We start from the raw sequence: 13,496 nt of genomic DNA on the forward strand, positions 1-13,496 counted from the left end.
ACACTTAATAAAATAATCCGAAAAGCAACGGCGTCAAATGAGAAATCGTTTTCGTACACCACTGCGCAAACTTGTTTGTTGCACGCCTCTGTTACCTCAAATTAAAAAAAGAAGCCATGACTGTTGCAAATTGAGTGGTGGGGGGGGGGGGGGGAATAAAGGAAAATTCAAAGAATAATATTTTGTGGAAAGAAATTAAGATTATGGAGAAAAAGTCAAAATATTTTCAGGAACATCTTAGAGATAAGAGAAAAAGTCACAAAAATACAAGTAATAAATCACAATTCTGGGAAAAAAAAAAGCATTGTAATTCCCGGCCTACAGAGTGCACCTGGTTATAAGCCTCACCCAGTACATTTGTAAAGGAAATACCATTTGGTACATACATACGGCGCACCTGTGTAAAAGACGCAAGTGCCCACATTGAAACACGAGATATTAACAAAGAAAGATGGTACACAGAGTTTAACGCTAGCGACGCCGTGCCGATGCTAACGCTAGTGCTAATGTTAAGGCCGTGCTAATGCTAACGCTAGCGCCACACTAACGGCAGCACCGCGCTAACAGGGCCGGTGGGGGAAAAAACATCCCGGTAAAAACATGGCAGTAGCACGCTAGCGCATTGCTAACAGGGCTGGACCTGTAAAAGTCACTTCCTCGGCACATATATTCCGCCGGTCTCACTCTTACCTTTTCTGCTTGAGTGCCCCCTGGCGGCGGTTACACAAAAATGCACAAATTAGCCGCATCACCACATAAAACGCAGGTTTGAAAGCGTGTGAAAAAAGTCGCGGCTTGTAGGCCGGAAATTACAAAGAGTTGTAAAGCTCTGTATAAAAAGTCACAACACGGCATGAAAGATGCTGTCGTATTATAAGAAAAAAAATATAGTGTAGATGTGTAAAAAATGTTGCAGAGGTGCCACAGTGAAAAGAACCAAAGTTGAAAAAGTTACAAGTGGTAAAAGTGTTTAGAAATGCAATTCACAAGAACGACTTGTTAATATGATTAAAAAAATGAAAATAAAACATTCAACATGAGTGCACAAAGTTTAGAAGAAGAAAAAAAATGAAGTATGCTGATTTTGGTAGTCTCGAGTACCTGACCTTCAATAAGTACTGATCATTCAAGAGAAAGGTTTCGAAGGACTCATCATGAAATATGTGAAAAATGATGCATATTTCCATTTGATTTAACAAAGACTTGAAAGTGGCTGCTGCCGCGCTCCTCGTTTCCCGACCTCGACGCGATCGCAAGGGGGTGCAATTCGCCGTGCGAACGCCCGCCGCTCACCCTTCCTGAAGAGCTGCACGGTGGCCTGCCGACGCCCGTTGCCGTTCTCCACGTAACACGAATAATTTCCCAGGTCGTCCTCCTCCAGCGAGTCGATGGTCAGGGAGACGGCCACTTCCTGCTCGCCCAGGTGCTCCTTGACGATTCTGCCAGACAAAAAAACGACAACCAAAATAATAATAATTCTCCTCATAGTCACTAACTTGTCATCACTTATGTTAAAAAGTGTCCAGACGCAAGGAAGGGATATGAAATTAACATTTTCATAATTGGAATGTGTAATTAAAAAAAAAAAAAAAAAAATCGAAATATTTTTTAAGAAAGATATCAAAATTTAAAGGTAACGGCTGTCCTCCATTTATCAGAATAAAGAAAAAAAAATTGCAATGTTGAGTAAAAATCATGTTGTTTACTCATGTTTAATATTCATTGACGAAAGTCCTCGTAAGTGGGGAAAAATAAGTCAAAAGTTATGAGAAAATTGTCTTTGAAGTTCCTTTGTATCGCATTTGAGTTTCCGGCATCCGTTTTTGTTCGACTTATTATTTTAGCATGCATTTGTGTATATCGTCCTTGCCCCAATCATTCTCTTTGCGAGCGGCTGTGTGACCCAGCGACACCTTGAGGATGGTGAGGAAGACCTCTTCTGTCCCTTCGTTTGCCCATCTAGTCCAGCGGTTGGGTTTAAACCTAACAGTTTTCCATTCGGGTCATCCGTGCGAGGACACGAGAACCCTGGCGCCGATCTTGGCTGACAACAAAAGGTGTGTGTGTGTGTGGGGGGGGGGGGGTTAAACCCTGGACTGGGCTAACCACAGAACTGTGAAGCCCCCGTTCAAACCGCTCGTCCGCCAAGCTGCCATTGCAATGGCGTGATGTTGTGCGCTATAATAGGAACAGGACGTGGAAGCGCGCTCATTTTGAAAGGCAGCACTTTCTCTTCCATTTATTCGTTTTCGTTCTTTTCAACGTCATTGATGGTATAAGGAATTGTGTGTTTAAAAATGTTCATGGGGGGGGGGGAGAGGGTAATGCCGTTGAATTGTTGGTGGAAGATCTGAGAAACGCAGGAAGTAGGCTGCGTGCTTTATTTTGAAGCCACACTTATCGTGTAACGGGAGGAAATACTTCCTTTTGTTTGTGAGATTCCTGGTGTAAGAGTTTTGAGAGTACAGTAAAGCCTCGGTTCTCGAATGTCCTCGTTTTTGAACAAATCGCTTTTCGAACGAAGATTGTTTTTTTTTTTTTGCTTCTGTTTTTGAACGGAAATTGGTACTCGAACGGCCCAGACAATACTCGGAAAGAGCATATTGCCTGCGGCCGGACCAGCAGAGCCACGACGTGCTTTGTTGTGAATTCCCACACCGCCGAAAAAACCCGGACATAACATAATGCGCGCGGCGCAAGCAGCTGGCCCACCCACAACGCGCTTTGTCATTGTCAATTTGAACGCCCCCTGAAAAAACCCGGAAATAACATATCGCGTGTGGCCAGACCTGCTGACCCACGACGCGGTTTGTTGTGAATCCCACGCTGCCGAAAAAACAGAAATAACAATGCGGGCGGCGCAAGCAGTTGACCCAACCACGACGCGTTTTGTTATTGTGTATTCGAATACCCCCGCAAAGAAACCTGGAAATAACAGTGTATATATATATTATATAAAGTACTTAAACTATACATGTATTTCTTCTATGCCGTTTATTATCAGGAAAAACTAAAAAAGCCAAGTTTTTTTTTTTTTTTTTTTTTTGGTTTGGAACGCATTATTTCTTTTTCCATTCATTGTAATGGGAAACATCGATTTGGTTTTCGAACAAATCGCTTCTGGAACCGTTTTCTGGAACGGATTGTGGTCGAGAACCGAGGGATCACTGTACTTTTGAAGAGAAATCTGTCTCCTTTATAATACAGACAGAGAGAGGATTGGTTGAGACCGGCCAATGTGTGCCTCTTTTCAAAAAATACACAAAGCAGAGTTCGACCCATGACACCAGCTAAATCCAAATCCCCCACAAAATCTGTCTATCTACACCCCGATGCTAATAAAGTTATAATTTTCTTATTCTTACAAATGTAATTATTTTATTTATACATTTCCCTTGATTCTTTTTCATTTTCAAGAAGGCTTTGTTGACATCATAAAGATCCCCGAAATCTCCCCGCATCAAATGCATGTTAATTTCTTCGCATGCACTCAAAACATATGAGATATGAAAAAAAAAAAATATCAATAAAAGGTCCTTTCTCAAGACCGCCGCGCCGCGGAGGGAGGACGGACGGGAGGGAATCAAATAAACGGTGACGAGAAGAAAATCTTTTTTTAGCGGCTGCCATGGTAACGGCCGAGCGGCAAGGACGTAATATTCCATAAAGTAAATGAGCGGCGCCGGCCGGGCCGGCGCAGGGGGGGGGGGGGGAGAACGGGGATAGCGTCCCTGCTAGCGCAAACGCTTCTACTTAGCCCACTTTGAAAGCGGCCTCTGCAAAGGAGAAAGACCCCCCCGACACCCCCCCCCCCCACCGTGTTTGTGCGCGAGCGGCGGCTGAGCCGAGCGAGGCGGCCATGCGTCATTGGCAGGATGTGTTAAAGAGGCTGAGAAGAAGGCAAGTGTGCGTGTGTGGGTGGGCATAATGACTCCAGCAGCCCTCAACTCACTCTTTCACCCTCTCACTCACTCACTCACTCACTCACTCACTCACTCACTCACTCACTCACTCACTCACTCACTCACTCACTCACTCACTCACTCCGTAGCCTTCAAGCCGATAAACTGCGCATAAGGACGGCGAGCTGTGCCGTTCTGGCACCAGTAAATTGAAAGTGTGTCATCGACTGGTGATATTTGTATGTCCATTTTTATTGTATTTTTTTCCAAAAATAGGAATAATTCGTGTCCCCGGCCTCTCCTCGAGGGGTTCGGGGGACGCTTTAAAGCCCCCCTCCGCGCGAGCGCAACTCGGGTAAAATGGCAACCTGCGTCGCTAACTGAGCGGGAGGAGGCCGAGTCGAGCGCGCAAAAGAGATGAAATGCAAAAATGCGCACTTCATGTGGTCCACCTGCGCATCAAATAAGTGCAATACCCCATTTCATAATGTTTGTAAACAATAGGACAGGGGTGCCCGGAATTTTTTTACCCCAAGATCTACTTTTCAAGCAGCCAGCCTTTCGCGAGCTACCGACGATGATGATGATGATGATGAAGGTTAATGTTATATTGCCTCCTATATTTAAAATACAGAATTAGCGTTTTGTGCACTATATTGTCTGTGCTTTCATCCCGGATCAGGCTGTGCCGAGGTGGAATTTTAAAATGAGCCACCATCTCATCCTGCACTTTCTACTTTGGCTTCGGACCAGACCTATCCCACTCGGAAAAGAGAAAATCTCGCCCACTTTTTCTTCGATTATTCACATACTCTGACAGTCATTGCACCTTAAAACAACAGCATTTCTTTTTTAACTTTCTCTAGTAATATGGAACGTAAACACGAGCAGCATGTCTAGCTCGTCTTTGCTCTACGTTGCCCAGACTGTGGACGCTGTCATTATAAAACACATTGATGGGCTGTGAAAGTACTGTAACATTTGTAATTATGAGTGTATGTCTTTAAGAGCGGAGAGGAGGGGCGCGGGGGTGTAAGTTAAACTAGGAAAAAGAAAGTGTGGCGGAGCAGCGGTCCTTGTTAGAGAAAGTTCCGTGTGCTGCCTAAAAGAAACCAGTGGCTTTGTCTTTTCATTTTTTTACAGTACGCATGTAAATTCTGCCATTGGATGTAACAACCAGTCATCCCTCACTCATTGAATCACATTGCACAATGCCACAAAGTGAATAGCTGTATGATTTTATTTTATTTTTTGCGCGTCGCGCAATTGAGCAGCCCTGCATTAGGATATGCGCGGAAGAAAGGTCATTGACTTAAAACGGGGACAAAAAATCGTTAGGGGTTGCTTCCAATAAGGTGTTGTTTTTATGTTCATTTTCCCCAAAAAATCCAAGTGAATCCGGCAAAATCTTGCGGGCGAGGAGGATTAATCGAGCAGACGTCGTAAATAGTTTCCAACTACAGAAAAGAGGGCAAAGCTAGCTTGTCACTCCAGTATTTCGAAATCCCTCTGCAGGATTGTGGTACACATTTTTTCCACACGTAAAGTACAGTTCATCGAAAATGTTTGCTCAGGTTGTCCCGATTCATTGAGAAGATTTTGAAGTAATTCAGCAAATGACTTTAGCTAGCCTGCTAGGTAGCAGTGAACGATCCATTTCATCGTCAAAAAACCACCCTACTAAGTTAAATCTGTAGTTTGTGCGTCATCTTGCTAACTTATTTCCGTAGAGTGGTTTCTTATATTTAGTTGACATCGTTCAGAGGATTGATCATTTTTTTTCTGTTCGGCATGTTACACAAAAACTAAACCGACAGAACTGACGGGAATTTAGGTCCAGACCTAGCTAAATGAGCATAGCTAGGACGAGGTATTTATCGTATTTTTTTTTAACAGTTTTGCTAATTTCTCTTCATTTCTTCTATTTTTCTTTCTTAAGGTAGTATAATAGTATTCGGCGCAGTTACGACCTTGCGCAAGCTGCATGTGAGGAGCAAAAAAATCAATTCAGTGATGTAATACTGCAAACCGCAACCGCTACAATATATCGTTGACTCAAAACCGTCAACTATTGCCTTAAAAGGCAGGATTTCCGATGGATTGGATCGTGCAGTTGTACCGAATATTCAGCTAACCCCGAGGAGTCGACGCGGTAGATTAAATGTTTGGGAAAAGTATGTGAAACGCAGCGAGAGCATTGATTCACTGGATGCTGCGGGCGCATTAGCGTCGCGTTACTCGCTCATTAGCGAAGTCACTGTTTGCTGCTTACGTGATTCATTTCAAACGCAATCCATTTATTAGCGCGCTCACAAAATATGCCCGTCCGATCTGGGTCAGCGAGGCATTGACCACCCTCTGGGGGGGAAAAAAAAAAAATGCGGCTAAAGATTTTGTTTCGCAAATTTATGATTTCCCCCCGCACGCTAGGCTAATGCCCATTCGTCCGCGCTATGACAACGACGGTGGCACCGTCTCCCCGCAAATGAGAATTTATGGGCTCGTAGAAACGAGCGCACCCGGATCAATAACTTAGAGAGTCCTGCGTGTATGAATGGCCGACGCGAGCGGTTGCGCTTTCAATTTGGGCTTTTGATGCATTTGCAATGGAGGCCGGCGTGAAGTCGGCCGCAGGACGCGCGCAGATTTGTCCGCCGTCGCTTCGTCCGCGCGATGAATTTACGGGAGGAAGCTCGAGGCCGCGGCCGGATGGGGGAAAAAGCCGACGGCAGCAAAATGAGTGACGCAGGGTCGACTGATCAAATGCTTTTATTGATCCGCCGCGAGGAACATTACTGTGCATTTGGGGGGAAATCCTTGAGCGGGAACGTGTTGCTTAAAAGGAGATTTATTAAGCCGGCATATTCATATTGCCCCCGCTAACGCATCCCAGATGCGCCTCGGATACGCTCGCCCTCCGCTCAATCCCTCAGCCTCTCTCGCCCATCTGCCGGAGGTGAGCGCGCCATGGGAGATAGCGCAAGTGGCGGCGGTGTGAAAAATGCTGGTTGTTAACCATCTGACTGTGTTTTTTTTTTTTTTTTTTTTTTTGGGGGGGGGGGGGGGCGCGCGTCCGCCGCTGCGAATAGGCCTAATGGCGAACACGCACGCCGGGCGCCCCACGGGCTCGTTTTTTAAAAAAATGTGTTCTATCGCGCGTGAGGAAGACGCATTGGAAATGAGCTCGTTTTGGACGTCTCGGGGAGGTACGCTCCAAAATGGAACTTTAAAAATTAGTTTTTTTTTTTTTTTTTTTTGGGCTACCCACTGAACGTCCCGCTCAACAGCGCATTAAGCAACACTTACTGGGACTTGCATTAGCGGCAAAGCGGCGAGCGATGTAAAAAGACCGAAAAGAGAACGTTGCAAGTTGTCAACACAGAAATTAGAATCGGTGGCCATCATAAAAAATGAATGAACTCTACAGGCACGCATTGAAGTCACATTTTTGTAATTTTAACGCCCCTGAAATTACAATAAAAGTTCACCACAGTGAATGTGATCAACCCGCTTTACATTATACTCGGAATCAAATTGAATTGAATTTAGTTTGAAACCCAAGAAATAATTTAAATTTTTAAAATACTTAAAATACATTAAAAAAAATGTACATGTTAAATGAAGTGTCCCGGTAGTGACACAGGGAGATGTTATTTTATTTTTCAGTTTTTCCAATATTCATAAAAAGCTAGTGGGTCACAGTAACGGCGTAATAATTTTGGAAGTGTAATTCCCAAAACATTGATGCTATTCATGAATTCACCAACCCCCCACCCCCAAAATTTATCCCCAAGTACAGTGTTTATGTTCTTGTGCATTTCATGGTGTCATTAAAGTATGTGGAAATAATGCATCTTGACTAAGACATGAACTTTGCATGACGGGGAACAGCTAATTCAGCCTGGGTCGTTACTGGAGTCTTTCCTGTGTGTGGATTTATGTCTGATTTTCCGATGCATTGTTATTGATAATTTTGTGTAATCAAATAATGTGTAAAATGTACCCAAGTCACCCAAGACTAAAAAAATATATAATTAAAGCAACACACCAAAACAATCTTACAACCAAAAGAGCTAACCTTGTTGTGGCTAGCTAGCTAGTTGCTGGTCCTAATATTGTCACGAACCAACGGTGCGTGGGCGGACCCAAATGTAGGACTATGAGGCAGAGGCACAATGTTCAATGTAGTTTACTGGGTCATACACGGCGTAGCAGTCCGACAAGGCTGAGATGCATAAACGCTAGGCTAGGCGGGATCCAAAAGACATGCAGCAAGGTCCGATGACTATGGGGCAAACTAACAGCTCAACAGGACAGGAACAAACAAAAGGCCACAGAATCGCTGTGACTAGGGTTACTCTAACTTACGTATGGAAGCGGAGAGTCCCACAGGAAGTGAATGCAACTCACTAACGCAAGGCAACGAACCGGCAAATGCCAGTGACAAAAAGTCCAACTTATTATAGTTCACATGTGAAACAGCACTGGGCCACGCCCCTCTTGGTCTTGCTCACGACAAATGTAGAAGGTTAGCTACCGCCATTAGCTCAGTGTCACAATATCTGCGGTTGGCGTAGCACTGAAAAACTGATCAAAGCTAAAGAAAAAGCCAAACATACACACAAGTAAATCCTTTCAGGCAAGCTAAACTCTGAAATATTGAGCTTGTGAAATCGCCACACTTCTCGTGTTGTTCTGGGAAACTTTGCAGCATATTTTTTCTCGGCTATTTAGGGGAGGATTTCCGAATGGTACCACACTCGGGGCAGGACTGTAAACGAAATAAACGCTCCGTCATTGATTCAAGTCGATTTGCGTCGGGGCGGCAGTTTGGTCACATTTCTGCATTCACTTGGTTACGATCGGACTTGTGACGACACCTCGCCGGCGATTGCAGTCAAAGCGGCGACACGTAATCAATGCGGCGGTGCGGCGCTATGCTAATACGCCGAGGCGACGTCGACGCTATTTTCCTCCTTTTAACTCGTGAATATCGAGCCGAGGCCGCGTTAGGGCAAAAATGAATGCGGGCCGGCAGCTGCTCGGAATGAGGCAAAATGCATCACTGGAAAATTGTGGGTTTTACTCATTTGGAGTCAATAGGCCGAAACATGCAAATTAATTTCACGCGGGCTGTATGTCATCTCTCTGGGCGCTCGTACTACAGCCTATTAGGACAGGAAGCTTTGCAGATGTGTGACAAATCATACTGGGTGAATGGAAAATGCATATGATGAATGCAAGATACATATTCTTGCAGCACAACATAACGGCAGTCGCTTTTTTCATTATTAATTGTCCTGTGACCGTCCTGTGACTGTCCTGATTTTCTCATTCATATTATAACTGCAGTATAACCTCTCACTGTTGACCTAGACCTCTCTGACTTTATTGATGAGAAAATGGACATCCATCCATCCTTTTTCTTAGCCGCTTATCCTCACGAGTTTCGCTGGGAGTGCTGGAGCCTATCCCAGCTGTCAACGGGCAGGAGGTGGGGTACACCCTGAACTGGTCGCCAGCCAATCGCAAGGCACATGCAGACAAACAGCCACACGTCACACCTATGGACAATTTAGAGTGTCCAACTAACGTTGCATGTTTTTGGGATGTGGGAGGAAACCGGTGTGGCCAGAGAAAACCCACCCAGGCACGGGGAGAACATGCAAACTCCACACGGGCGGGTCCGGGGTTGAGCCCGGGACCGCAGAGGTGTGAGACCAACTCTTTCCTCCTGCGCCACTGTGCCGCCCGCTTTGAAGTCACATTTTTGCAATTTTAACACCCCTAAACAATAAAAATTCACCACAGTGAATGTGATCAACGCTTTCCAGATGAGCCACCGTGAGAAAATGGACATTTGTTTGCTGATTGAACTTAACGTCAATTAATCATCTCCATACTCATTATTAGGTAAATACTAACTGCTCTTTACACAAAATAAAGAAATAATAAAACATTTATGATATTGAATAATAATATGTGTACGGTGGGAAATATTGAATAGATGCGTTGGCTTGCTACTTTAACCAAATCAATGGTGCTTCAATTTTATTGCGTGGGTAATAGTGGTGTGAATAATCTGTAATTACGAGCGGAATATGGCCCAATCATCTTAATGTCAATTAAGATTATTCCTCTGACTTAATTGTCAGAGCAATATTCCTCCACTTTAAAGCTAGAAGATGTAAACTGTGTCCCCCCCCAGGCAAGAATTATCACAGAAGCCAATGCATTCCACGTGACATACGTGAGGGTTCAACAATACAACATTCAACAACATTTTTATTATGATTTGACGTTTCGGCCAGTGGAGAAAAAAAAAAAAGACGCAATTTATGTAAATTCCTTATTTTTGGCGCGTTTTGTGCAGGCAGTGCATGGACTCTATGAACTTTGTTTATTTTATGTCAGGCACCTTGTTGGGCACCTCAGGGTCCTTGGGAATGTGCGTGGATTTCGCTAGTTTCTACGATTTTCTTTCATCAGCAAAGCCTGTCTTGATTTGTGATGGCGATGTATATTATCTATTGTAAATTAATTTCACTCACCGCTGGTTGATTTTCCTTCTCGTTACTTCTCCAAAAACGAATTGTGGAGTAAATGCTAACAGCTAATTGCGTAACTTTGCAACAATATCATTAAAGGCGAAAGTTAACGGAACTTTTTTTTTTTTATTGCAAACAACTACTTCGCTCGACTTAATGTTAGTTAATGTTACTTCTTGGATTTGCAGTGAAAAACAGACATGTTAGTTGCCTAATTTAACTCCATGTTCCTTAATGCGACTTCGCCGACTTAATTGTCGAGCAAACAGATGCGCATGTTTGGTAATTTAACTTAATGTCAGGTAACGTTCCGCCTTGCACTTAATTGTTGAATAAATGGCAACATTAGTTTGCTAACTACGCGAGGCTATGCTAATGTCATTAACATTTAATTTGGTCCAATTTGAACTGGAGAGGTCGCCTTAATTGTCCCGTCGCATTCCCGTACTTGATTTCGGTCTCCTGCACCCGCTCCTCGTCCAGGTCCTCGATGAACTTATCTCCCTTCATCCAGTAGATGAGCGGGATGACGTCGCCGCTGTAGCCGAAGAACGCCCGGCACGTCAGGTTCAGAGCGGCTCCTGCCGAGACCAGACACACATGACATTTAGGTATATGTTAAAAAGAAAATATTAATATAACATTATAAAGCACTTAAAATACAACCAAAGCCGAAAACAGCGACAGAAAAGCCCACATTAAATGCTTGGGAACAAAGTGTTCCGATTGAAATGAAATAATACTTCTAATTGCAATACAGTACAATTAAAGTGTATTTTGAAAACAAAAACAGTTTGGACATTTAATTACCGTAATTTCTGGACTATAAGCCGCACCTGATTATAAGCCTCACCCAGTACATTTTTAAAGGAAAAACCGTTTTGCCGCACCTGTCCATAAGCCGGATGTGCCCACATTGAAACATGAGCTATTTACAAAGAAAGACGGTACACAGAAAGAGTTTTAATAATATACCTTCGCTTTCCTAACAGGGCTGGGTAAAAAAATAAAACATGTCGGTAAAAGTCACCGAGACAGTAACACAGCAGCAACACGGTTCGGGCCACCTGATTTATTACCTCTGAAAGCTTTTTTTTCGTCTTTTTACATTGCTCCAGTTCTGCCCGCTGCCGTTTCCAGCGTCTCACCACCGACCATTTTATGCCATTTCCTTCTTTATCGGCCAGCTCGATTGCTTTTAGCTTGAAAGCCGCATGATACACATTTCTTCTTACATTTTCCATGATGAGGATCTGTTCATGCTAATTTTATGCACGCACAAAACACAAAGTTACCTTAAACTTGCATCTTCCTCGACACATATATTCCACCTATCTCATTCTTAACTTTTCTGCTCAAGCGCCCCTGGCGGCCGTTAGGAAAAAAAATGCACAAATTAGCCGCATCTTTGTATAAGCCGCAGGGTTGAAAGCGCGTGACAAAAGCTGCGTCTTATAGTCCGGAAATTACGGTAGTTCCTTCTTTCACGCAGCACTAGAAGGATCCCATTCCCACACTTTGACTTAAATGACCAAAAGCATTTTAAAAAGGTATTTACGACAGCCTCACTCCAATAGACAAAAATCCGCACGGCATTAGCGGTGTGACGCGGCGGCGGCCGAGGCCCGAGTGAGAGCTTGTCGAGTGAAAACGCCGCACACGAGCACACTTAATGAAGGCGTGCCAAGCGCAACCGACACATGAGGGCACTCAACAGCTTCCTCGAGCCCCCCTCCCCCGGAGACCACGCATCTCCTGTCGGAAGAGAGGGAGAGAACCAGGCAATCGGAAATGAGGGGAAGGAGGCTGACGATGACATTATTTGATTCGGAGCTACTCCTGCTGCTGCTTATGGTGTCCGCGTCTGCAGTCGGCGAGTACGGTACGCGCAGTGGACTGATTTATCCCGTCGGTTCCACGCACGAGCTCGATTTGTGGGGGTAACATTAAGATCATGTTTTGTTTTGTTTTGTTTTTTTCTGCAAAAGATAAGTGTCACGTCGAGCAGAACGCATTGCAAGTAGGGAGCGCACGTGAACAAGACACGGCGAGGCGGCCTCATAAGTCATGATAGGCTGTGGAGGGACGAGGACCACGTATTGCAGTGGCCTGCTGGCTCCCAAGCGTGAGCTAGGAGGCGCTGTTCCGCCGTACCTCCTCGTACAATCCCAGGGGATCCAAACGCAAATTCTGCCCCCGCAAAGATAATAATGCTCGGATTTGATTGACACTCTCAAAGAAGGTATTCATTACCTCTGCCAGCGAGGTTATGGTTTCATTAGCGTTTATTTGTCAGGACGACATAAAAAATAGATTTTTCCCCAAAAACTACACACGTGTGCGAAGAACGGGCTTCATATATGACATTAAACCGTAAGACAATAATGCCAGCAGAGGTCAACATTATTTTTTTACGACAGAGAGAGAGAGAGAGAAGCTGAGATTTCAAGTTGTTCAAAAATGTATTTTACAAAAGATACGGTAATAACAATCAAGATTAATGTTAATAATTTACCAGAGCTATGGGATGTTCTTTAATGTGTTAAAATTGAAACTAATAATGAGTGGAACCTTTTCCAAATTTCAGACAAAGTCAATGTAACACCACAAGGGGGCGCTTAGAGGTCAGATTTGTAAAAGTGTGGCATAGTTGAGACGACTGCAAAACGGCACATGACCAGAGAGAGCCAATCACAAGCGTCGACTGTAGATGGAGGAAGTGATTTGAAATAAAATCACTCATTTTGTTGCTATTTTCCAAATGTAATCATGCAAATTTCCAAACGCAGCAGTAATTTTAAGAATACATTTTCTCCCATTTATGTAGTCAGATTATAATTACCGTAATTTCCATCCTATTTTTTCACACGCGTTCAACCCTGCGGTTTATGCAATGATGCGGCTAATTTGTGCATTTTTTTTCTCACGGCCGCAAGGGGACACTCGAGCGGAAAAGGTAAGGGTGAGATCGGTGGAAGATATGTGCTGAGGAAGTGACTTTTTTACAGTTTAAATAATATACCTTTGCTTTCCTAACAGGGCTGGG

The 13,496-nt window shown here is 44.0% G+C and overlaps 1 protein-coding gene across 8 annotated transcripts in view; it reads right to left on the reverse strand.

Moving 5' to 3' along the window:
* il1rapl1a (interleukin 1 receptor accessory protein-like 1a) overlaps positions 1 to 13,496 on the reverse strand; it is a 318,067-nt gene that overhangs the window by 9,142 nt on the left and 295,429 nt on the right. For all 8 annotated transcript variants that reach the window (XM_061840540.1, XM_061840542.1, XM_061840543.1 and 5 more), the window contains 2 exons: positions 10,899 to 11,031; positions 1,294 to 1,439 (listed from right to left, as the gene is read on the reverse strand). In XM_061840540.1, the coding sequence (XP_061696524.1) occupies positions 1,294 to 1,439; positions 10,899 to 11,031 (279 nt within the window). The remainder of the gene's footprint in view (positions 1 to 1,293; positions 1,440 to 10,898; positions 11,032 to 13,496) is intronic.

The sequence above is a fragment of the Syngnathoides biaculeatus genome, chromosome 14 (assembly GCF_019802595.1).
Source record: "Syngnathoides biaculeatus isolate LvHL_M chromosome 14, ASM1980259v1, whole genome shotgun sequence".
Classification (NCBI taxonomy): Eukaryota; Metazoa; Chordata; class Actinopteri; order Syngnathiformes; family Syngnathidae; genus Syngnathoides; species Syngnathoides biaculeatus.